At 44.6% G+C, this 26,158-nt stretch overlaps 1 protein-coding gene and 1 non-coding gene across 2 annotated transcripts in view; one reads left to right on the top strand and one right to left on the bottom strand.

Annotated features, from left to right (window-relative positions):
- Nucleotides 1–26,158, bottom strand: part of ADARB2 (adenosine deaminase RNA specific B2 (inactive)) — a 313,365-nt gene that overhangs the window by 29,224 nt on the left and 257,983 nt on the right. The window contains exons 5-6 of the mRNA XM_075746581.1: nt 15,581–15,749; nt 8,723–8,874 (exon numbers count right to left, since the gene is read on the bottom strand). Coding sequence (XP_075602696.1) covers nt 8,723–8,874; nt 15,581–15,749 — 321 coding nt within the window. The remainder of the gene's footprint in view (nt 1–8,722; nt 8,875–15,580; nt 15,750–26,158) is intronic.
- TRNAH-GUG (transfer RNA histidin (anticodon GUG)) lies at nt 17,827–17,898 on the top strand. The gene has a single exon. It is a non-coding gene; the product is annotated as a tRNA-His (tRNA).

Below are 26,158 nucleotides of genomic sequence, written 5' to 3'. Positions count from 1 at the left end.
CCCATAACAAAGCAGAATCAATAAATACAGTGCAATTCCCTTTGGCAATTCAAGCATTCTGTTAAAATTAGGATCTGATTATAGCTGTGGAAACCTGTTTTCCTGCATCGTAACAAACACATTTTGCTTTACATGAAAGCTTTTTCAAAGCTGTAGCCAATGCTGGCTTTGAGCGATCCATAGTTTCCAGCATATTCTTTCTCTTTTCCCAGATAGACTGGCTGACACATCCTTCTAAAAAATCTTACTTTCTACTTTGAAACTCCCCATGAAACAACAAAACCCAAATAAGCAAAAGCAGCCAAGATTTTCACAAGGAGAGAGAATTGGGACATTTTCAATGCATTGTCAAAGCCAAAGAGTTTTCTCATGTTGTATCAGTTCTGACAAAGTTTTATAACAGAGACTGAAGAAAGGCAGCTGTCTAGCCCAGCTGATAGTGAGTTCACTGGATCCCTGATCCAGGACTTGGGAAATACAGGTTCAAATTCTTCTTTGAGTCTAAGTGGCCTTGAATGAAAAAGCTCACCCTGAACCGGGCATGGAAGCAAATGAAGTAGGGGTTTTTTCCACCCCTTGTTAGTCTGCTGCTGACAAGGAGACATGAAAAACACAGGATGCGATCCCACTTTCACATAATCCTTTTATTTCAAAAATTTGCCTGACAGGTTTTCATTTCTTTCCAGCCAGTCAGTCCTTTGAGACCTGAAAGTTGTCCATGAAGTGAAGTGGTTATTCACTAGGCAGCTTTAGCAAAACTTCACTAAAACCCTAAATACCCAACCTGGCAGAGATTAATAAAATATGAAGCAATAGCAAACTTTCACAGGTTGATTAATTGGCACTTAAAGCTTTAGGACTTCCAAAGCAGCAGAACAAGAGCCTCTTTCAGAGGTGTATTCTGGGGTCAGGCATGATAATACCAACAATAAAACCACGAGTACTTTCACAATCTCATCACACTCTTTCTAAGCTTGGACATGACTAGTTTCTCTGTCAGGTTTAGGGGCTAGAGCTGACCATAGGGACTGGCAAAAGGTTTAGCACGGTAGGCTGTGTAGGGCATCAGACCTCTCCTTTGGATTACCAAAAGCAATGGGATTTCCAGCAGCCGGAACAGCCGGCCCACATATTTGAAGCCTTTCTGGCACTGCTGCTCTATCTGAGCAGTGGGTCTATCTGAACATGGAGATGCAACTGCTGCTGCTTCTGCAACTTCTCCCTCAGGCAGCATCAGAAGGGCTGCAGGGTTCACAGCAAGGGGCTTAGGCCAGTCCCTGCCTCTGCTCCTTCTGGTTCCCCCAACATGAGTCTTTCCTCTCCTCTCTCCCATGTTCTTTCCCTCCCCTGCAGCCCTGGAGGAGCAGAGAGTGAGTAGGAGATGCTGGGGGAGGAAAAGCTTCTTGCAGCACTGGAGATGGGTCAAAACCAGTGCCTGCAGGTCCTGTGTGGGTGCTGTGCATTAGAAGGAGAGGAGCTCTACTCACCCCAAAGCTTTCCAGAGTCCCCCCACCCCTCACAGGCCTTATGTTGCTTTCTCTTATCTACTCCTCTCATCAAAGCTGAACTTCACAGACCTCCTCTCCTGCCAGACCTTCCCATCCTCACCATGGCTGTCCTGTCCCAGGGTCTCAATGATCCCTGTCAGCCACACTTCCTTCTCCTGAAGTCCCTTTGCCCACCTTCTCCAGAAGAAGGCAGCTCCCTCACTGTCCCAGCATGGACTAATGTTGGATGTTGGGGAGAAATCTTCGAACTGGCTACATGCAGCACCACCTCCACACCTGGGCAGCCCTCAGCTAAATCAGACCACTGCTCAGACCTGCAGTGCTCGGGGGGACAGAGGACCACTGCACCTGGGCTGGGCTCTGCTGTCATCTTTACCCATCCCAGCCAGGAGCACACTTCACTTCTGCTCCCAGCCACGGGTGATGTGTGTAAGTGATGGAGAGGATTAACCAGGGGAGACAGTCCTGTGACCGTGTTTCCCTACCAAGTTAACGTGAGCGAAAGCAGCCACACTCTGAAAGAGCATTTCAGCAGCCTGGGAGGATTGAATTAGAAAACAGGGCAATTACATATGAAGCCGATGACTGCTAACAGTCCTGAGCAGGGATGTAAGCTCCTTGACAGACCAGCTTCTAGTTAACTGTAGGAAGTCATCACATTGACTCTGTATTTTCTTTTGTAAATTGGGGCTGTGTCAGTGGCACAAGCAGGAAGGCTTCAACAGGACTTGATCTCAAAGGAGGGTGACAAAGGGTGCTGTGCTCACACCCTGAACCCACACCTTTTGGATCCACCCCAGTCCAGTCTTAATGAAGCACAAGGACAATTTCCCCTCAGCTTCTTTAATAACTGGTTCCCTAGCCCCTGAAGCAATCCAACAGCTTCATGCTGTGTCTGCAATTTCTGCAGCATCCTTTACATGACAAAGCAATCTGGACTGACCACAATAATTCATCCAGTGCTAGGATTATTTCTCCCGAGGCAGCGTTCAGCGCAACAGCCTACAGCGTGGCGTGCATTTTTTTTCTTTCGTGTTACTTCTGGGCATGGTTCTCTATGATAATTTTGTTCTGAGGTCCCCCAAGGTATTGTTCTGCTCAGTCATATGAAAAATAGGAAAATAATGCACCTTCATCCCAGTTCCACAAACGGGCCATTCGTCAGCATAAAATCAACTTTACAGCCTAGGAGGAAGCTGCTCCACGCACTGACTAACTATGAATTTCCAATATGGTCTCCCAAGCTGCAGCAGGCCAGCAGTCGCAACAGAGCGATATGATATCTGGGAGCACTTGTACAGTACAATGGAAACAAATAATAGTGTCCAAGCCCAAGGGATGACCTATGGTTACCCTCGATATCTGTAACAGAGGCAGTATACGAATCTGTTTGGACCTGCATTTTCTTGTAGTTAAAAATATCTAATTTCTTTTCAGATCACTGAGTTATTTAGATGGTTCTTGAAATGCTTCCCCGCCCCCTCCCCGCTTATCATCTACTCACAAGAACAGAATTTGTCCATTTAAACAGAACACAGAATCGGCAGAAGGAAGGCAGAGATTTCTTCCCCTTGCACGTCCAATAACATTCACCAAACCCAATGCTTTTGGGAGGGAGTTTAGCCCAGCTGGTGCCATAAGCATCCTCATTGTAGCTGCATCCTGATACCTGCCTGCAGGACCCTGAATGCAGAGCTCTGGGGCTGAGTCTCCTGACAGTCGCAGGGGACCATTTGTGTCTGTCTCTTGGAATCTGTCCCTCTCCAGCAACTCTGCTCAGGACAGGACTTTCAGGGACTCTGATTTGGGGGGTCATACGCTGATGTGATCTGTGTCAGCCCAATCTGAACACAGACTGCCGAGTCGCAGTGTGAGCAAGGCAATCTTTTGAGGCAGCCCCAGATTTGGGGGTTAACAGATAACATTTTATCTGAGAATGGGATGTAAAATCCAGCAGCCAGAGTCACAGGCAGGGAAAGCACAGGTTTGCAGAGCGAAAGCATGCTTGAAGTGGAGAGTGCAAACTTGTCTTTCTGGGTTCTCTTCAGTTCCCCAACTTCTCTGAAAACTGCAGCGCACATCTCCCCGTCACATCACCTACCAAGGCAATGATCCAGCTCATGTGGTTGCAAGTGGATCCTGTTTAGATGAGAGCTCTGTCAAACGCGTATGCATGAGAGCTTCAGCACAGCTGTAGGTTAATAGACAAGCAGGAGGAAGACCCCATGTGGAGCAGATGCAATGGTGTGTTTCAGACCTAAAGGGAGCGTGGGATAAAACGGGAGCTGGGCTATCAAGGAGTCAATGGTACAAGGCAATACAGCATGTTAGCAAGAGATAGAAAAGCAGCCCAGGGGAGAAGAACAGAGACAAGCCCTGGGGCAGATTCCGTTTGTCTCTTTGGCAGTCCAAGTAGTGAAAAAGTGAGAGCACATGACTGGCAGAAAGACAGACAGTGAGGTAAAATCCTGCCAGGGAAGGAGGAGTGGGGAAGTGGAGGACTTATTAGCTCAATTTTTTAAGCAATTCATTTTGCTTTTCAAGTGGCTCTTATAAAAAAAAAAAAGCACCAATGAGTCAAGAAGCCCTAAATTAGCTAGGAAGGCACTTTAGCAAATCAAGGGCTTGATTATTCTGTGGTTTGCCCTAGATTCAGGAGAAGGTGTAAAATATCCAACAAATATTGCAGGGCTAGCTGCCCCTGTTGCTCCACCTCATGAGCTGGAGTGTGCGTGCTGCAATGGGAAAGCATCAGCCCCCTTAAAACCTTCCGGAAACCCATGTTAACTTGAGCTTTGATATGCCCTCAGGAGAAGTCAGAAATCCAGGTGTACCTTGCTCAGTTGTACACAAAGGGAGAAGGTACCAGAAAAGGAGATGTTGTCCCAGGCTCCCTGACCCACAGCACTGAACTGAAGCAGGGGCAGAAGCTGAGTGTGTGAAGGAGCAATTAGAGAGCGGTGAGGATGCTGGGAACATGCTGCCTCTTCACCATATAGCTGTGCTACAACCTTGGGGGTGACCTTGCAAAATGATGACAAGTCTTGGGAAGGAAACTGGCTGGAGAGAATGAGCCAGGACAAACCCATAAAAATGCTCACAATCATCTGAAACCCCTCTGGCATTTCCCAGCCTCCTATTCCTGCAACACCACCGACCTTGGCTGGTCTCCTCTCCCACTATCACCCACTCCTGCACCTCTCCCCTCAGCTTCCTCCTCTACTCTCATGGATTGCACCAGCCTCTCCCAAGTCTTCAACTACCCTTGAATCGTCCTGGAAGATCTTCCAGCCTCCTGACCTACAGGGACCAAAAAAGAGTTAGAAAACTTTCCTCCATGCTCAGAGCAACCTTGGTCCAGCTGGATTTTGCCTCTTTTAGAGCTGCCTAAGTATATATCAACAAACATGTCAGCTCACCTCTGATCCAAGAAGGGCAAATCACTGCAAATCACATATTTTCTCTTTTTGTCCCTGATCTCTTACTTTCTTGCGTGAACCTGGCAGGGGTGAGGGCTCCCCGGACCTCTCCTCTGCATTGCAGCTGTTCGCATGAACCACTGTAGGGTCAGACTTTTACACATGCCGCTCACTTGGTACCCTGCACTATCCAGTAAGAAGTAAACTGGGTTTCAAGTGCATGCTAGCTTATCTCCTCCCTTACCAGAACAAAGCTCATAAGAAGGAAATGTGAGACCTCCCTGAGGGTGCTGGGAAGACACGGTGGATAATAGGAAATTTTTGGAAGGAGATTTGAGAAGTGGATTTTACTCACTCCCTATATTGATAAAGGCTTATCATATTCCTTTGCAAAACCAGAAACCACATGGCGAGACATCGTTTTTAAATGTTAATGCATCTTTAGAGAATAATCAGTAATGTTTGATGGCTTGCGCTAGCTCTAGGAGAGGCTTCTTTGTTGTTTAAGAAATGAAACAGCATTCATCTGGAGTTTCTTGTCATTACTGGATGAAAGAAAGGTTATTTCTTTAGTAAAGAAAAAAAAAAAGAAAAGAGAAGATCTGAATGATAAACATTATAAAATACTTATCTTCCCAGATGTCTCTGGGATAATGTGAGCTAAAAGTAAATGCTTATCTCACCGAAGGACAGCTTTGGCAACATGGTTTTTTACACAGTGCTAAATTATTTTAAGAGCGCAGGACAAAGGTAGAGGGATCTCCTCAAAAGAGTGAATTGCAAACCGGATGTAGTGCCCCTTCAAGTCCCACTACTGAATCACTGTGTAACCTTGGGTAAGCCACACAGCCCTTTCTGCCTCAGCTTCTGTATCTGGACAATAATTGGTGTAATAACTACAGGAAAAGTATTTTTGTCATCTCCTAAATGTTTACTGTATATGTCAGGTGTTGCGTGACTACATATTTTCAAACACAGCTTCCGGTGTACACTGTTATCTAAAGAAGCATTCCCTCATCAGCTGGCAGATTTATGTGCTTTTTGAAGCAATCCATGCGCCACGTACAGTTCACCTCCACGGCTGGGTTCAGCTGCGTATCAGTAGGCAGTGCTGGCCATCAGCTGCCCAAAGCATCCGCTTCCTCATGCATGAAAGAGCAGAATCCATCTGGACAGCCTTTGGTTGTTCTCAAGAATGGACCGCATTTCAAAAATAATTACAGATTTTGGTGCTTCCACTGCTGATGTCAAGTAAGGGGGGCCCCGGGAAGCCTGCCTTCTGGAAAACATGAGGGCCTTTAACCAAATACAAAGCCTTTTTAGATATCTCTTGATACACACATAAAGTGGGAGGCCAAAAATCATTATTCATTTTTGATATTTATAGGCACTTCCTTTTTTTTATTTTTAATTTTGTTTTTAAGATAATGCTATGTCTCCTCATTTTGTTACTTCATCAGGAATTTGTCAATTTGCTGTTTGTCTTTTAAATATTTACTTGCTTTTCTTCATTTTATAAACCTTGCTGACAGAATGTAGTAATCATGTCAGGCGAGGAAGTGTATTTCCTTCCTGAATAGGTGAATTCTGCTTTCTCGCCCCAGCAAGCTGCTGTTTCACACATGACAAAATGATTCCAGTCTGGGGAGAATAATACCTAATCGTAAATAAATAACTTGTACAAATAAGAACCAGGAGTGAAACTACCATCTGATGGATTTGCCTGTGAGGAAGTTAGGTCGTTGTGTGACCTTGGATGATTAATTTTACATTCCCGTGTCTATGCTTCCTCCTCCATCCATTCTTCTGTCTTGCCTGCTTCACATGCAGGGTAGTCGGGGCAAGGACTATTTCTCATGATATGTACATTTAGCAGCCAGCACTATGGATATTACAGCACTGTAAAATGCATGTATGGGAAGGAACACCCAGGGGCAGAGACAAGAGTTCACCTTGTGCATTGTGCATTGGATCATGGGGTGACAGACACGTGTGATAACAAGCCACAGACCTCTTGAGTCCCCTGTCCCTTGTTGGGGGGCATTCCCTGTGGCTCGGCAGGGGCTAAGCTGGTGCAGTGGGAACGCAACAAGACATGCCTCTGCAGTGGCAGGGCAATGACAGGGACATGCATGTTTGGGGAAGGTGACGAGATGAGAGTGCTGGGTCATCTGGTGGAGATGGGATGTCTCTTTATGGACAACAAGCTCTGCAGGTCTGTTGGTGGCACATGCTGGCTCAAGACCTTTATGTCACTTGCAGGATCATCTCTAGAGGAGAAATCTCTAGAAAACCATGTTTCTGCTTGAGTGCCATAGGTATGGGCCCAGGGACTTTGAAGGCTGGCCTGGTGGACTCCATCTAGCCCATCTGCCATGCAGTGACCATGTAGTTGATTTGACATAGGCAGGATGGCCTGAGAAGAATCCTTTCCAGAAGGATCTTGACAACATTCACTGCAAGGTCAGGTGGAATTTGGAGAGAGTCTGGCCTTCAGCCAACACTACAGATGTGCCATATCATATCATATCATATCATATCATATCATATCATACCATATCATTGCTCTACTTCAGACTCCAGCTACTGCAGCCTGGACAGATCAGGTTTAATGTAAATGCAGCCCTTCAACCCATACATGCTACCTGAATCCCAAGCACAACTACAGGCTGGACAGAGAATGGATTGAAAGCAGCCCTGAGGAGAAGGACTTGGGGGTATTGATCAATGAGAAGCTCAACATGAGCCGGCAGTGTGCGCTTGCAGCCCAGAAAGCCAACCATGTCCTGGGCTGCATCAAAAGAGGCGTGACCAGCAGGTTGAGGGAGGTGATCCTGCCCCTCTACTCCACTCTTGTGAGACCCCACCTGGAGTACTGCATCCAGCTCTGGAGGCCCCAGTACAAGGAGGACATGGAGCTGTTGGAGAGAGTCCAGAGGAGGGCCATGAAGCTGATCAGAGGGCTGGAGCACCTCTCCTATGAGGACAGGCTGAGAGAGTTGGGGTTGTTCAGCCTGGAGAAGAGAAGGCTCCAGGGAGATCTAATTGTGGCCTTCTAGTACCTGAAGGGGCCTACAGGAAAGATGGAGAGGGACTGTTTATCAAGGAGTGTAGTGACAGGACAAGGGGTAATGGGTTTAAGCTAAAAGAGAGTAGATTTAGATTAGATATTAGGAAGAAATTCTTGACTGTGAGGGTGGTGAGGCACTGGAACAGGTTGCCCATAGAAGCTGTGGATGCCCCCTCCCTGGAAGTGTTCAAGGCCAGGTTGGATGGGGCATTGGGCAATGTGGTCTAGTGGAGGGTGTCCCTGCCTGCAGCAGGGGTGCTGGAACTAGATGGTTTTTGAGGTCCCTTTCAACCCAAACCATTCTGTGATTCTATGAACCCCGAGGAAAGTCTATGCATAACCAGCTAGAGTCCTGATCCTCTGGTCCAGCCCATAGCCATGGCTTCAAGGATCTCTTTGATCACGGGGAACCTTCCCAAGGCATTTATTTATTGTTGGGGTTGGCTACTGGGGACATTCACTAGCAGAGCCACTGAGCCTCAGGCACACAGAGCAGTCTCCCATTGCCTTGCCCAGCTCTGATTTTCCCTGCACAACTTCCCCCAGTACACAGGACCAAGCACCAGCTGCACAGACACACACATGCACCAAACAGCCCGTAGTCTTTCTGCTCTCAAGTTAAATATTTTCTGCAAGCAGACAAAGAAAGAAAGAAGGAGTGATCTTAAAAAAAAAAAAAAAAAGGGAGAAAGGGGAAAAGGGAAAGGGAAGATTTTTTTTCTTACAGTCGGTTGTGATTTCGTAGGGGGAATTGAGGCGCGCATCTCCGCAGGGTGAAGTGCTCACATACAGATGGAACAGGATGTTCTCCCGCAGCCTGTAGCCTCCCTCTTTTAATCGCACAAAGATTGATCGCTCCCAGTCTTCTCGCCGTTTGCTATGATCACAAAAGAGGTTCCAGGTCATTTGTTACACGCCAAATCAGAAACATTTCTGCTCTCTCTCTCTGTTTTTCTCACTCTGTTTGTTTGTTTTTATTAGCACCTGGCATCATATATTTCGCTTAGTGACAACAGGAGAAAAACAATAAGCTTCTCCAAGTGAAGAAATGTGTGAAGGGGGTCAAAACTGTCAAAATGTTTTTGGCTTGCTTATGTGGATTTTTGAAGGGTAACTCTCCTTCCTTACAAGCACAGATGCATAAACACATTGATTTTAAAGAGGTTCTGGTGCATGAAGAAAGGAAAGGTTCTCTTAGGCTCTCATGTGAACAAATCAGCTCTGCTCATCACAACGCCTAGGCACGTGTTTAAAACCCATTAACATCACTGCAACTGAGATGTGTGTTTATATGCTCCACTGAAAAGGGCCTCTAATGAAGCCCCCAGATTTTATGACCCCTGCCAACCCTCCCTGCTCCCCAGGGGTTGCTTTTCTTCCCCATTCAACCAGAGCCACCTACGAGTGCTCCATCTAAGCCAGCAGCATCCTCTTGGACACTTAGCATTTTTTTTGCAAATCAGAAGCCACCCTGAACAGTAAGGACAAAACTTGTGCGGGCTTTTCGCAACTGAGCTGAAAAAGATACTTATTAAGATGAAGCTTTTATCTTCGCAGTGGTTCAGCAGCTAGATGGGGACGCAGCGCACACATCCCATTAGCAACAGCTGCCCGGGAGGCCAAACCCTCCCAGTCCTGCAGTTTGCAGCACTAGCTCGCATTTAGGCTATGCTGCCGTGCGGTTCCTCAGATGATTTACATTTGGGAAGACATGGGTGATTTCTCTGACAGACAGCTGCCTCTAATATGTACATTTGGGTGATGGTTGTGATTCTAATTTCGAAGGTGAAAATGTGATTAGTGAAATTATGATGAGACTCCTTTCCCTTTGATGCCCTGGTCCTTCCCTCAAAAACTCAAGGGTCTTTTTGCAGGAATATCTCTGAACAGAACGGCACCTGCAGGTAATGATTTTCCTAGGAGGCTCTTAATAAGCCAGAATCCTGCCTGTTTAATTCGCTATAGGACAGCCCATTAACCAAGGCGATTTCTGCTGGTTTCTCTGCCTCCTGTTAGTGTAAACAGGGGTGCTTTCTACTCAGCCTCGGAGCAAGGCCTTGGCTTTAATCCAAGCTGCCTCTGCCTGTTTTCTCCCGGTGCAGCCTCTGTGCTATTGAAGCTGTTTGGCTGTCACTCTTCCATGGTTTGGGTGTTTTGTCATTTTTTGATGCCGGGATGCGTTTGCTGTCAGGAGGAATTTACAGGCACATTAGCTCGCCTGTCAGGGACAGGGAGTCACACCAGCTGCCGAGCCGGAGCTGCCACATGCAGCTTCTTCATTTTCTGCTGGCTGCGGTGGAATTTCCCAACTGCACTAATTACATTATCACCCTGATACAAGCCCCTAAAATAATAAAATACCTGTAAGTCCTGCTGCTTGGACTTTAGAGCAATTGCAGTTAGTTTTAAATAATTCACTGCAAAATCAGCTGGGAGAATACAAAGCTGTGCAGTCCTAACGCCTGCTATTATTATGTTAAACCTCACCAGAGTAGGGGGCAGCTTGCAGTACTTAGAAACAGTTGCTATGTGGGGTTGGAGCAGTCATTATTTGGACTGGATTTCAGGAGTTCACAGTAATCAGCACCCATCCTGTTTTTACTGGTTATTGTTTTTCACAGATTAACCTTGCTTTCTTCCCTCTTCCTGAGCACCGAGAGGGGTCTGCGGCCAGTGAGGCTGGTGGGCTGGGTGATAGACAGCTGCTCTAAAAATAGATGGCAGGGCTAGAGGGCAAGGCAGCTTGACTCTTCCCGCAGGAGGCTGAGATCCTTTGTATCACATATGGTCCTGACCTGGCTTTGGGATGGTTTTCTGGGGGTTGAACTCAAACATAAGATTCATCCCTGCACAATGGCTGAGTAGGTTTAATAACAAAACTCTAAAAGTATTGTTATAAAAGAGTTTGAGATGCAATACCATCTGCCGTGGCTTAGCAGAGTCTTGTGCATGGGGTGCTTGGGGGATTTCAAAGCCTAGGGGGACCTTGTAAAAATGTTCTGGGTGGAGCATGAGATGCACTTCTGCAAAGTCACTTCTCCCCGCCAGTACCTATACACTTCTGCCTTCCCCCAGGGATAGTCATTTTGAGCTGTGAAGGAGAGGAATGAGTTTGCAGTAGTAGTCCTTTGCAATGCCACTTTGCACAGCTATACACTCCTGCACAAAGCAACGAAGAGAGAAGTCCACAGTGAGCCCACAAATGTCATTCATTCAGGGGGTGGCATTAAAGTGTCATTTCCACATGCTGGCAGTGGCTAAAAGAGCAGAATTTGTCCCTAAACCTTTGCCTGTTATGAATTTCTGTGGGAGAGTTAGGATTTGAGGCTGATTCAAGAGGAACATTTAAGAATGTGCTAAATTCTTATCTTGTGTTAAGTTCATTATTTAGCATAACACATGCGTATGTTTTGAGCTGACTTCAAGATTTAAGCACATACTTATGGTTTAATATATGTGAAGCGTTTTGCTGAAACAAGGCCTTAGTCTCTAATAGAGAAGCAGGTGAGCCGTTTTTAGCATGTAAACGTACGTATGGGAAGTTTCTAGTACTACGTGCTACAGCGTGGCATCCTAGAGAAGCTAACAGCGGCTTAAAAGGGAAGGAGCTGTGTCCATGAAGAGGCTAGTAGGACAACAGTAAGAAATAGTAGATGCATAACAAATAGCAGGTTTTCCTGGGAAAAAAAACTTAACTGGGCTGGATAAAGACTATTCCTTGCTTTTTATGTATAAAATAAACAGTGGTTTGCATCTGACTCGCTGGAAGCACTTAGCTTCTGGTAAAATCATCCCTCTGGCACCTGCAGGGCTACTACAGCAGTAAGATTGCTATGGTGCTGATTTATTTTAAGAACAGGCTACTAGTTTTATTTTTCTTTAAAAAAGAAAGGTTGGATTTTATTTTCTTCCCTAGTGGCCAGGTGGTATAAATAATCCCACTGAAATCAATGTGAATTTTACTGCCATATTGCAAGAGCATCTGACTATGGTATTTGTGTACTTTTTGATGGTGATTTTTAGAAAAAGCTTCTCAAAAGGTCTTTCTTGTCCTTCTTTTGTACATCAGAAAATTTACATCTTACTTTTCATCTTTTTCATGAAAGTCTTCAGAAGAGGAGCATTATGATTCTCATAAAAATGAAATCTGACTGGGCTAAAGGTTCTAATCAGACTGGTTAGAAGCTGTCACGTTTTAGTTGTGCTTTTAGCTTGTATTTAACTCAAGCTCTAGACAATGAATTGTTGATAGAAAGTTTCCTTTTGAAATATTTGGCACTCTTGCTTCTTAAAGGGTCTGGAACTCTCTTTCCTAAGAAAAGTCAGGAAAGTCACACCTCTAACATTTAGCAATATGAAGAGAAGGAAAAAAAAAGTAATTTATGTATTTCTGCAACTTCGGCTTGTGGATGGGATTGTTCTACAGTTTAAATAACTGAAGCAGTCACCCTATGGTCTCTTTATGGAAATGGAAAAAAAAATTTGCCCCAGAACATGGCAATTCATCTCACCCACAATAGCTACTTGAATAGGTCTGCTGAGTCCCACTCCGGATATGCCCATCTCTCTCCACTGGTGATAAAAGGAGACTTGGCGATTTTCAAGGACAGCATCATATAGAAAAAAAATTATTGCACTAGAAGTTCCGGAAGTTTGAAATCTTCTGTGGAGATCACTTTGAGCAGGTAGATTTGGTGGCAGGAAGATATGTGGAAAATAGGGAATAGTCTCGACAGAACAAACTTGCCTGTTCCATTGGGAGGGATGGGAAGTTTAAGCTCTTTGAGGCAAGAGCTATGCTTTCATTCTTTTTTTGGGTAAGAGAACCATCTTTTTGGTCTCAGTTCATATATGACTTTGTACAACAGGTTCCTGACCTGGGAGAGGGCTTTAATTTGGGCTAGGTTAGTGCAAATGCATAACAATGCAGAGGCCACATTTGAGTTTCCCTCAAGCCTTGAGGAGCTGGTGTGCAGGGAGTCCCAGGAGACCTGAGTTAGCATATCTGTCCCAAAAAGCCTGTCCTTTTAGCTATGCGGTAGCACCATGTGATTTCTCTGCCAGTGGCAGCTGTGTCTCTTTTTCTAGAGAGCAAGGGGTAAATGTGACTTCACTGCGCAGAAAATGCATTTTTTTCATTTCATTCTGAATGCTATTTTCTTGCCATATGACAAAGCTCCTGATGACGGCATAAAACAGCGTAGCAACAAATACTAGAATTGAAGAATATATTATAACATACAGGTTTGCTTCCCCAAAGAGGCGAAATCTGATTTGACAATATGTCTAGCTCTGTCTTTAAAAAGTGCTTAGCCTTGACAGTTTTGGTTGAGATTTTTATCACGTGTGCTGGTCAGGGAAGCAGTGGTGCCTGCTTTTGGCTGAACAGAGAGTGGTTTGAAGTTACTGTGAACAGAGCTTGTGCTGCACTGAGGATTGTCTTAGAAAAAGACTGTTAACATTGATCCAAATAAAATAATAATATGACTGAGCGTGTTGGGGAGGTGGATCAATACAATAGTTTAAGATACAGTGGTAGCACTTGTTTCCCATGAGACTGTAGCACAAAGAAAGTACTAGGGCTGCTACACTGCTGAAAACATAATAATTTAATGTAAACTTGAAAGCAATGCAGATTGAAGTAGAGAGACTATTGTTTGTCATTCAGCCCTTCAAGGCTCTTGTCCCTCTTTGTTAGCCAAACTCATCTGCTCACGTCCTCAGCTCCAGCCTGAAGTGAAAGGAACTGGTACTCCTCTTACTGTTGCTTCAGTGCAACAGTATCATAGGTGCCCACAAGAACACACAGTTCTGCTCAGATTAATCTTAGTGTCTGTGACCCCATGCAAAACCTGCTGAAGTCAAACGGAGTTTTTGCACTGAGGTTAATGGCCTTTGGATAAAGTCACATGAAAATGCAAGCAAGAAGAATAATGACCTATAGATAACATTTTGTTTGTTTGTTTCTTTCCTTGCTTCCTTTATTCCTTGGTTCCTCCATATAATAAATACCACCTCAGCTTCACTTCTGCTCAGTTTTCATAGGATCATAGGATAATTCAGGCTGGAAAGGACCTCAGGTCCCTAGCTCAACCTCCTGCTCAAAGCAGTTTGTGAGGTTGCTCAGGGCTTTATCTGCTGAGGTTTGAAAACCTCCAAGACAGGAGGGCGACTGCACAACCTGGTTGGATGACCTGTTCCACTGCTTGCCTATTCCCATGGGGATGCTTTGTCCTAATATTCAGACTGAGCTTCTCTTATTTCAGTGTGTGCCTGTTGTCTGTCATCTTCCCACTGTGCACCTTGGTAAAGATGCCAGCTCCATTGTATTGTTGACGTCTGTTCTGCTGGGTCTGCCATCCCATCTCCAGGCTGACCAGGCCGAGTTCCCTCAGCGCCCCCCCACAGGCCAAGTGCTGTAGTCCATGAACATTTGCGTGGCCTCTGCTGAGCCTGCTTCGGATGGTTGATGTCTTTCCTGTATTAGGGGACCCAAAACCACACATGGTATTGTAGATGTGGTCTAATGAGGGCTGAGTAGTAGGGGATGATCACATCCCTTGACTGACTCTTCATACAGCCTGGGATCCTGTTGACCCCGTTTGCTGCCAGGCATACTACTGTCTCATGTACAGCTTGCTGTCTGCATATGAACCCTGTCCCTTTTCAGCAGAGCTGCTCCCCAGCTAGTGAGGCTCCAGCCTTGTTGTTGCAGGTTGTTCTTTCCTCCTCAGCGTGGGACTTTCCATTTGTCCTTGTTGAGTTTTCTGTCAAAATTCCTGCTGACCCACTCCTCCAGCCTGCCTGCATGACAGCCCAGCCCTCAAGCATATCGACTGGTCCTCTCCACAACTTGGTGCCCTCTGCAAAGCTTATAAGCAAGCACTACATAGCCTTGTCCAGATTGTTAATAAACATGAGTAGCAAGGTCCTAAGACAGACCTCTGTGGTATTACCACGTATTACCAGCTTCCAGGCAGTGTATGACCCATTAACCATTTAAACGGTAACAAGGTGGGTTTGGCTGAAGACAGGAACAGTAATTCCTCTGTAATGATTCTACATGCTATAACATTTTAAAACATCATAAAGAAGGAGTGAGTGATAGCATCTTGCACTTTGGCACAAAGTTTACTGTACTGTTAACACTCATTGGTTCTCTAGTGAGTCAATGAAGACATTAATGATCAATAAATCATTTCCTTGAGATATTTCAGCAGCAGCAAGAAAGACAGGAAAATGGCTGCAGTGAGCAAAATGACCCCCTTCCAGTCTCTGGCCAGTGAATGATGCTAATAAGCCTGCACGTAAAGATTTGTACAAAATCATCAGGCTTCATAAAACCCAACTTTATGAGTCATATCTAATAGCTACTGAAAGAAAATCAGCTGAAGTAAAGGAGCTCATGACCCAACACTCTAGATTATCTAACTCTCTTATTTTTTTCTATGCAGTGTATTGGTCCTTAATCAGCTAGAGAGCTGGAAACAGCAACATAAACAAATAGTTCAAATGTCTGGAGGATGGATCTTTTCCACTGAAGGCTGTATAACATTCCCCAAGCACCAACAGAATTCAGTTACCTTAAGTGTAACTCCAGCTGTGAGTAGAGGAAGTGAACAAATGCCCTTCTTGCCACAATTTCTGCATGGCAGTCGTTGACCGCAAGCCCTTGGTCATTAATGTATTCCCCATTTATACATTTGGTACCCGATGACAGCACAATAACCTGAGCTTGCCTGATGTCCAAACCTGTAGGAAGAAAAACAAAAGGGTTGTGAAATTGCTGGGGGCGAGTATGATATCATGATTGTTAAAGTTCTCACAGCCCACACGTTGATGTGGCAGCCCAGACAGCCCTAATGGGATGCTTGTAAAGGTGATGATATGGCCTTTGGAATATGCAGGAATCTCACATCTCTGTGTTATTAGAATAATAAGCTGAATTTCAGTCTGGCTGCTAATTCCAAGATAAAAGCTTGCCACGAAGTTTACTTGTTAAATCAATAACTACATCATAGGAGAGCATATGCTGCAGGGAGGTAATAAAGATCTCCTGCAGTGCTGATAAATGGCCAGGTTTTTATGAGCTGTTGAAGACATTCTCTGGTGGGAACACACACTCCCTGTAATGTTAGGTTTCATTGCTGTTGCACTATAAGTACTAAATAAAATGCAAGTAACACTTCTGGAGCTGCTCTTTAAAAAAACAGATCTGACTTTCACTCCAGTTTCCTTTTTGTTTCTCCAAGAGCAGCTACATCGGTGCCTTTTCCACTGTGGTCTCAGGGACAAAGCATTCATCATTGAGACCAGCTTTGTTCCTCCATTGTCTCTCCAGATAATGGTGATGGCAATTGAAAGACATGACTGTCGTGGTCCAGATAGACATTTTCTAGGATGAAATCCTTATTTCTTTGGAGTCGGTGGCAAAATGCTTACAGACTTTAACAGGACCTGGGTTTCACTCTAAAATGTAGCTCATTCAGCCCTGTGGACGATTTCAAAGAGTTAAGAATTAACTAAGCCCAAACTGAAATAACTTATTGAACAGAACATTTCTGGATGCATCTCTCTGAATACCAAAGAACAAAGGAGCAGCTCTTGGGAAAAATGACTTTTCTGGCTGATGGGTGCTTCCTCTAGATGTGACAAAGTAGCCTAAGAGTGTTGGACTGTGTTTGACAGCTGTGCACAATGACTGTGTGTATGCAAACACATGTACAGTATAGCAAGTCAGACTGCTGGGGCTGCCATGGTTGTGCCCATGTGGTGTCACCTGAGATGCCCTTTGTGTCCTGCCTAACCTCTGGCTGCTGCTCCAGGGAAGTGGGGGTGTCCAGGAGGTTCTGTGCCCTCCCCACACATCTCACATGGAAATCCATAAAGTGACTCAGTGGAAACAGGTGTTTAAGCAACTGAATCAAACCTTCAAAGTCCAACAAGTCAGTGACTAAGACAGGCCTGAGGCTCCAAGCACCCGTAGGGGGAATGGAAGCAATCTCACCATGGGCCATGGTGATGCTGTTTTTACGATGTTTAGCTGTAGAGAAAACAGCTATATGGAGAAGGAAACTATATTTTAAACATAAAGAGAGGGTGCTGCCAATGATGGCCCATTGTTAGTAAATAGGACCAATAATACTTCATAATCTCCACACAGCACTGGGACTAGTGGTGGATGACAAGCTATAGCACTGTTGCCATGCTTAATATATATAATAGCAAATGATACCAAAATTATCTCATGCATATACCAATATGATAGCTACATCAGTAGTCAAAAAGGTTTAGTAGTACTGTGGCATTGCAGCATTGTGACAGTTGTAGGAGAGGTATAAGTATTGTGAACAATTCAGTTAGTTAATCACACCTGACCCCCTGGTTGTGACAGTCTCATACAGAAGTTGTTACAGGTACTAGTGACAAAGCACACATCACTGTATGCCTGTGTGGGAAGTTTAATGTCTACTTGTTACTATAAATGTGGCCCTAAAAAAGTGCTTGGGAGTATTTATTAAAAAAAAAAAGCAAAAAAAAAAAAAAGCTGGCAATCTAGAAAAGCCAAGAAGTAAAGATGGGAGTGCATGGGAGAGTGCAGTGGAGAAATGCAATTACAAAGCGTTTGTGTTTATTCCATTTTTATTACTAGATAAAAAGTTGAGCTGGACAGGCTCTTTCCTTACAAAGAAAGGTGTCCAGAGGAGGCCACAATGATGACCAGAGGGCTGGAGCACCTCTCCTATGAAGACAGGCTGAGAGAGTTGAGGTTTGTATTGGGTCTGGCTGAGATGGAGTTAATTCTCCCCATCGACAGCCCCAGTAGCACGCCGTGATCGTATAGTGGTTAGTACTCTGCGTTGTGGCCGCAGCAACCTCGGTTCGAATCCGAGTCACGGCAGTACCACAGCACACGGGCTCTGATACCCCCTATCTCTCAGTTTCTTATTGCTGAGCAGACGTCATAGGTATGGAATATCCCTTTGGTCAGTTTGGGTCAGCTGTCCTGGCTGTGTCCCCTCCCAAGATCTTGCCCACCCCCAGCCTACTGCTGAGGGGGGGGGAAGAAATGTTGGACTGACAGCCTTGATGTGTGCTGGCACTGCTCAGCAAAAGCCGAAATACTGGTGTGTTATCAACACCTTGCTAGCTACCAATGCACGGCACAGCACTATGAGTGCTGCTATGGGGAGAATTAACTCCATCTCAGCCAGATCCAATGCAGGGTTGTTCAGCCTGGAGAAAAGAAAGCTCCAGGGAGATCTTATAGCAGCCTTCCAGTACCTGAAGGGGCCTACAGGAAGGATGGAGAGGGATTTTTTATAAGGGCATGGAGTGACAGGACAAGGGGGAATGGCCTTACGCTGAAGGAGGGGAGATTTAGATTAGATCTAAGGAAGAAATTCTTGACTGTGTGGGTAGTGAGGCACTGGAACAGGTTGCCCAGAGAAGCTGTGGATGCCCCCTCCCTGGAAGTGTTCAAGGCCAGGCTGGATGGGGCTTTGGGCAACCTGGTCTAGTGGAGGGTGTCCCTGCCCATGGCAGGGGGGTTGGAACTAGATGATCTTTAATGCCCCTTCCAACCCAAACCATTCTGTGATTCTGTGATTCTATGATTTATACTCTGTACATTAGAACTGCTTTAATGTCACTTTGCATTAGGGTCAGGGCTTTCATGAGAAAAATAATAGGTATCTTAGATCAGACACATATCCGTCTACTTAACTGTGTCTTTCATGTGGACTAACACCAAACATTTCCTGAGGCACCGCCTGCAACAGAGGTGTTTGAGTCTCACTCAGCATCTCAAAAAGTAGTGTATACTTTCCTGAACCGTATATAGTATTTTCCTTGGTTGGAAGGTCCATGATAAGAATCAGCTATTTTTTGGTTTTATTTGTTTACCAATGCAGACAGACTCAGCGCAGCAGAAGTACTCCAGGAGGTAATTCCCTTGTTCAGAAACCCTTGAGCCTCTCTGCCTGCACCTGAGGACCTCCGTCAGTACTCCTCCTCAGGGCAGTGAGACTGACTGCTTCCTTCTCCTTACATTAGCATACCCCTAATGTGCCTCCCCATCTCCCCCTTCACCTCGCTGTCAAAGCACCAGGCTCTGCAAATACAGAGCAAACCATCTGGGGAAGTCATCCTGCTCTCCTGCTCTCCAGGAGCTATACTTTACTCACCCCTCCGAATCATGCCAGTGCACGGTGTGATGCCTTTTATTATTTCAAACATTTTATCCATAAATAAGCTTAAGTCTTTCTCTCTTCTAGTATGAGTATAAGAATGCACTCAGGATTTTCTGTGAGATCTGGATTTATTCACAAATGAAACACAAAGGCACCCAATACCTATTGATGCAGCAATCTGAATCCCTCTGATGTTTGCTATCACAATGCGCACCCACACAGTAATAGCAAGTGTGCTTGGGGTGTTCATTTTTGAGTGAATTAACTCCATATGTTGGCTTTCATTGACATGGGGCCCCAGTAGGGAGTCACGTGTGGACACAGCCCGGGGTGTCTGCCAGTCTTGGCAAGTTGCACGTGCTTGCAGAACATCACTTAGATGTTGCCTGGGGCGGGAGGCAATGGTTTCCAAGAATTTGCAGAACCAGTCTGAGTGTTAAACATTAAAAATCTCCATGTATTTTCCATTTGCAATGACAGAAAATAATCCATGTTCCTCCATGCTCAGAAATACCCAAGAGTTATGTCTCACTACTATGGCATTCAGAAACACAGGTGTACATGACTTATGCATTAGCTCTGAAATATTTACACCTCACTGGGGAGCCAAATGGGGAAAGTGGCCTGTGACCAATGTAGCACCGTTCAGTGCTGCATGTGAGGGCACCCAGCATGATGAGAAATACTTCCAACAACGTGACAGTTGCCCAATGTGTTCAGGAGTATATATGCTAACAGATTGTCCTCTTGCATGCCTTGATTTGTGCATGCATAGAGTTGAAGGTTTATCCCCCGTGAAATGCTTGATATTATTTCCAGTGAAAATAAGAAGAATTTGTCTGTGAGAATAAGACACGTGATGCCTAATTGATGAAGGCAAATTTTAACATTGACTGATCACATTGGCATTTTAGGCAACATTTCCAATCCTTGAGCCTAGATACTTGCTGCAGTGATTCAGAACTAATAGGCACTTCTGTACATTTGTCTATTTTGCATAAAAACCAGCCATTACTAACTGTTGTTATTAATGTTTACTTCCTGTTTTATTTTGCCTGCAGAATACTTGAAATTTCTCAAGTGGTTTCTATTTATGAATGTCAGGCTACCTCCTAAACATTGATTAATTTAACCTCAGACATGTGGCAGATCTAGACCAAGCACATCATCAGCTTGTGCCTGGGAGAGCTACAGCATCGAGAGTGTCAAAATCCTAAACTAGCACTAACCTGGCACCATCAGCCATATGCCACCTTTTCTGCTTGGAGGTGCACAGCAGGGTATGATCCTAGAGGAGGATTGCTCTTGGCAAGACCCATGCTCTTACTGAGAGGAGCCAATCTCAGATGAAAGACCCAGGGATCTATCTGCGTTCAGGTCATTTGACAAACAAGAAGAAATGGTCTACGTTATTATGACCTTAATTCCTGACCCACTGATTGTCAGAGTTCATGAGGCATTTCTTTCCCTCCAGCCTTCTTCGAAGTAATGTTTGAGGAGACATTAGGTTAAAAGTAACTAGCGAAGGATTTATAACAGGCACCTGCGTTAGGTTTCTATTATTTGCCTAAAGACTCCTAATAGTTTTCAATTTGAAAAGGAAATGGAGCAAGGGAAAGGAAATTGGGGAGCTGTGTCAGCATACCAGCTGGGTCCTGGCTAACGCCATGTTCATGGGGACAGCCGTGAGAGCAGGGAAGGAATTTGCCACATTTCATTTTCAAAAGATCTGTGAATTAATTAGTTGCATTATAGAACGTACCCATGAATGACTCCCTGTCTTTGACCACAGATTCAGTCTAATGATCTGGTGAGGTAATTAGTCTTTCTGGTGCTCTGCTGAAAGCCTGAGCCCCTCCCGGGCAGAGTGTCCTCTCACAGCCAAGCAGGGGAACCCTTGACCCTGCTAATGTTCATTTTTTGTGTGTCAAAAAGTCCAGACTTTCATGTCATAGCTGAGCCGTTGAAAAGAAAACGGGTTTTGTTATAAGCCATTTCCAGTTTGCTGACACCAGCGGTGGGATTCATTTCAGCTCTTCTGGATAACTAGAGTTTAGATTTCTGTAGCTGAGCTAATTGCTGTAGACTCTATAGTCAAAGGAGAGGAACTTTCCTGGGAGGTGATTCATCTGGCCTGTTTTAGATATTTGCTTTTGGATGGTCTGTATTACACCTCAGTATTGCCAGCTTCTCATCATGAACTCTGAAGACCCATAGACAGCCAGCAGAAGTACAGATGTCTACACTGTCGACAGATGCATGTAGTAGGATTACTTTTATTACAAGTAACCAAATACCATATGTGAATCAAAATTCCCCAAATTGTAAGATGGTAAGCAGAGCAAATCTAGTGCCTTCAAGAAGTATCTTTCCTGATTAAAATTTCTGAGATAATTTTTTCAGTTTTTTCCCCACAACAATTAAAGATAATTGTTTGTATTAATATTATGATATTCATGGATGGTCATATTGCCTTGAGCTGGGCTATTACACACATAAAGCAAAAAATGCTGTCTTCTCTACATGATCTTCCAAAACATCAGTCCCACAGCCTCAGAGCTTGCGATAGAAATGATTCAGAAAGATGCTGAGAGAAGAGACAGTAAGCAAGAAAAAAATATGAAGGTTTGTTCAGCAAATAAGTTGTATTTTGAGAACTGGCTGACATCTTACGGACTACAGTTATGAACTGTGCTTTTAAGTCAGTCATGGCCATAAACACAAACTGTCTACACCCATTTGCTTCGAGACACAGCTCTGCCAATAAAACCAGTGAGTTTTGGCTAGTCTAATCAATGTTTCTACTGACTTTAATAGAGTTACTCTCGCTTCTAGCGTGCCATGATCATTAAGACCTTCCATAATACAGAATTTGTAGCCCTGCATATTTATGTGTTGGAAAAGGAAAATCAAAATCACTGGGTAATTGCAAGAGGTGTTGTCTGTTACATGCAATCAGACAACTGCGTTTGCTGACATGAAATCTGAATCACACCAGCTGTATATCGGAGAACTTCTGTGAAATTCAGTGAGCTTAATTCACCTTGAACAGGATGAAGTTTGCAACTGCTAATGCCAGCATACAACTGGGATCACACGTTGGCTTCTCAGCAGCTGGTGCAACACGTAGAGAAACACCAGTCAGTATGCAAAAGTCTATTTCGCTGCATGTTTTAGACCCTGCTAGCGGTAATGAAATCTATCTTCTTTTTCAACATGACACCGTGAAGACAACTCACTGCTTGGAATATATTCATTTTAAATTAGAAAAAAATAATCTGAAAAATCAGGTTTGATTAATTAAAAAAAACCCTCCTCTTTTATTGGATTGGAGACAACTGACACAAAATCCTATGCAGTAAAAAGGCAAGTCAGAAATAATGATAGTGTAACATCAGCCCTTGTGAATAATTCATGGGGTACAATTTCATATTATTTTAAGGAGTGCTGCTTCTTTCTCTGATAAGCAATAATTTTATGCTCTTTCTTTACCTTTTTAAACAAATCAGTCAAAAGGATTGTCTATTGTTATCTGCAAAAAAGTGTATTTGGAATAATTTTCAAGGCAGCTTAATAGACCTCTGATCACAGAGTAGGGTTTTTTTGTTTTTTTTTTTTTTTTAATACCCTCTGCTCATAGCTGAATAAGTTCAGGTTTCCATTTCAGGTTTGTTTGGGGAAGGAAAATTTCTTGGTGCTACACAGCACTGACAAGTGCCGCATTATTTTCTGTTATCTTCTTTCCTGGCAGCTCTACCACATCCTTAAAATGGCTTTAATTTTGTAATAAGAGATAGTCAAGACATGAAAGGGCATGGATGCTGGAAAGGCTGCCTGCAGGGACATGCTGTGGGCACAATCCTGCACCCCAAGGCAGGTCCCTGAGCCGGTGCAGAGCCCCGCAGGGGACTGCGCTGCCAGGCTGTGGGCTGTGCTCGCCGTCCTGGGTGTGTGCAATGTCCCACGCAAAATACTTCTGCAAAAGAAGCGAAGAGCTCTTCTCCCCGTCTCCTCCCTGCAAAACAGCAGGAAAAGGACACATTTCTCTGAAGAGGAGTGGAAACTGTTGTCCCTGTTTGTTAATGCTTGCACGGGGGTAGGTCTGTGGTTAGAAGCGAGGGATGAGTTGACCCAGGTCTATCAGTCTGGGCTCCCTCCCTTTGCCCCGTAACTTGGTGATGCATCTACAACTCCCTCTTTTCGGAGGTTTCAAGAGGAGTGAAATCAAGATGCATGTGTGAGAAGGGAGCTGAGGATCGAGGGACTGGTGTGTGTGGCACAGTGTACCCTGCCCTTCAGGTTCAATGTAAAACGTGTGCTCCTGACACAGGAGCTCTGCTGTCTCCAGCTCTGCGCGGAGAATAAAACCACACGCGTGACTCCAAAAAAAAAAAAAAAAAAAGTAGCCATATGAAAAGAATTGTGTACAGCAGGCATGATTAACAGTATGCATATAGCTATTAACAGTTTGCATTTATTTGCCAGCCGTAAAGACTCTGCTGCAGCTCAATTTTTTCTCTCCATTTTCTACTGAACCAGTGGTGGTGACTGTGACCATTTCAGTGACAGACGGGAGCCTGGGACTTCAGTGAGCACCCTGGCTGTATCCCATAGCTCGCAGCCGGGTGGCCCGAGGAGCAGCCCTGAGCTGGATGTGAGCGGCTGATGTGAAAAAGGGGCCGACCATAAAACTGGGAAGGAAAAAGCATGTTAAGGGCTTATGAAATGTAATAACAGAAGTCTGAACGAAAGGGAAATATATATCTAGCAAATATTAGGAATAAAGAAGTAGCTAGCAGTGAGGTTAGAGATATTCAGGGGTATAAATGGAACGCAGTCTTTGAAATGGTGGAGTTGCGCAGGGATTTCTTTTCCTGATGTCAAACTGTGGGTTATGTGAAAGTGAATATATTGTATTTCTGTGGAAGGAGGGTGTAGAGGGAGCCTCTGAGACCCTCGTATTTTCTTCCTTTATTAATGTGTTGGGTAATCCTGCCTCTGACTGCGCTGCCGAGGGAAGGCTATTCTCTGCAGTGCTCTTCGTCTCTGCCAGTGAACGAGCAGGGCAGAGGTGCAATCCTCTCTACCCTGACCTCTGATCCCTCTGTGCTGGAAGCAAGAGCCAGGGTATTGTCTGAGCGTGGCCGCGGCTCTCCTTTCACAGCCAGGCACAGTAAACTTCCCCAATACCATGGGGTGTTTGTGAACAAATTCCAAATTCAGTTCCTCCGGAAGAAAAATCCCTTTCTGACACAAGCCAGTTTTGACCTGCACAATCACTTCATCGGATGCCTGAAAAGGACTCTTGCACTAATCCATTTTGCAAGATGTTTCTGTGTGGATCTTTCCAGTAAGTATCATTCACAGGCAGGATTTTCCAGCCCAGAAATGGGGAAATAATGGAGACGATGTTGCCAAAGTGAATCAGAAAACAGGGGGAAAACTGCTGGGGGCTGCAGAGGAGAGTGACCCAGAAGGGGAAAGAGTACAAAAATTAAATACGTAAACCTTTGTTAAGCAACACCTATGAAAGTGGTAAAAGTGCTTCTAAGTATCTGAAGGGTGCAAACCCCAAGGAGAGAGGTGGGCACTAAATGGACAATTTAGAGCAGTGTATCTGAGGACCTGGGATGAAATCACGGGAAATAAAAGTCAGGCTGAATAACTGGTGAGAATTATTAACAATGAGATCCATTAGACTAGAATGGTCTCCCAAGGTAGTGTTGAAAGCCCCATCTCTAATTGATTCATTTAAATCTAGACTGGAGAAAGCACTCGGGAACGCACCACGGGGAACAATCTTGTGCTTGCAGGGAAATGGACTGGATGACTGGATGGTCTTTCCCCGTTCTCATTTGTATGGTTCATTTCTCTCGTCCCTTTAGTGGACGGAAAGGATAAAAACCCATCAGCTTTGCTTCTGAGGAGTGTGGAAGGAGACAGTCCTGTGCTTGCAAGCACCAGTGCTCTTTGCCTTGCTTTCCTTTCCTCAGTGTGGGCTTTGGAAATCTGGAGACACAGTCATCCCAGTCATCCCAGTCATCCCAGTCATCCCAGGCCCCTGCATGCTTCACCCCCCTACTGAATCCATGAGGATTTTTTTTTTTTTAACCTGAATTGGTAGTGGCAGAATCAATATTATTTGAGGGTCCTTCCTTTCATGTGAGTTTGAACACTGTTTTTCTGCTCAGGACAGGGCTATGTAAGGGCTTACAGATAAATCCTAATTTTTAAACAGGACCAAACTGCACTTTTCCTGCCAGGTTCTGTGTTTCTCTAATAAATGCTGTGTCACTGATGCCTGAGCATTAAGTAAATTGACAGTCTTCTATGCTAGTGAGATTCTTAATTGCAATGAGAAAGGATGAAATCTTGAATGTGGATTTTGGCAGATAAGTACAGGAGGAACTTATTCTTAATTTTTTTTTTTTTTCTTAAGCGTACTTGCATTTAAAAAAATCTTCCTATGTGTTTTACTAGGTCAGTAAAGTAAAAGCAATGGTTGATGTCGTTAAGCCTTTATTCACCCAAGAAACTTCCGGTTTTGGGATGAGATGCACTCTTTCTACTGAGACTGGGACAATTTCCAGTTTGGCTTGTCATACAGCAGAATGAAAGCCCGAACTTTCCAGCTCCTGGCTTCACACACTTAGGGATGGAAACAGAAGTGCCGATTTTTCATTTCCATGTTTTGTGTTAATTGTTATACTCATCCTTGTGGCCAATGCAATTATATGTGACACAAAGCCAGGGCCTTGCCTGCATCCAGGTTTTGAGAGGTGTCAGTTACTATTTCGATCAGAAATGTTCTTTAAACAGCAAGAACCAAAAGCTAAGTCCAGAGACAGTAAATGGTCTGGGATAAAAGGCTCGGTGTCTGAGAAGGGCCAGCTGCTCTGAAATGGAAACCAGAGCAACCAGTGGGCACAGCGGGGAAGATGTTTGCTGCTGGAAGGCATCAGTAAGATC

The sequence above is a fragment of the Balearica regulorum genome, chromosome 2 (genome assembly GCF_011004875.1).
Source record: "Balearica regulorum gibbericeps isolate bBalReg1 chromosome 2, bBalReg1.pri, whole genome shotgun sequence".
Lineage (NCBI taxonomy): Eukaryota > Metazoa > Chordata > Aves > Gruiformes > Gruidae > Balearica > Balearica regulorum.
Note: the sequence above shows the minus strand (reverse complement) of the source record. Positions and strands in the feature narration are given on the sequence as shown.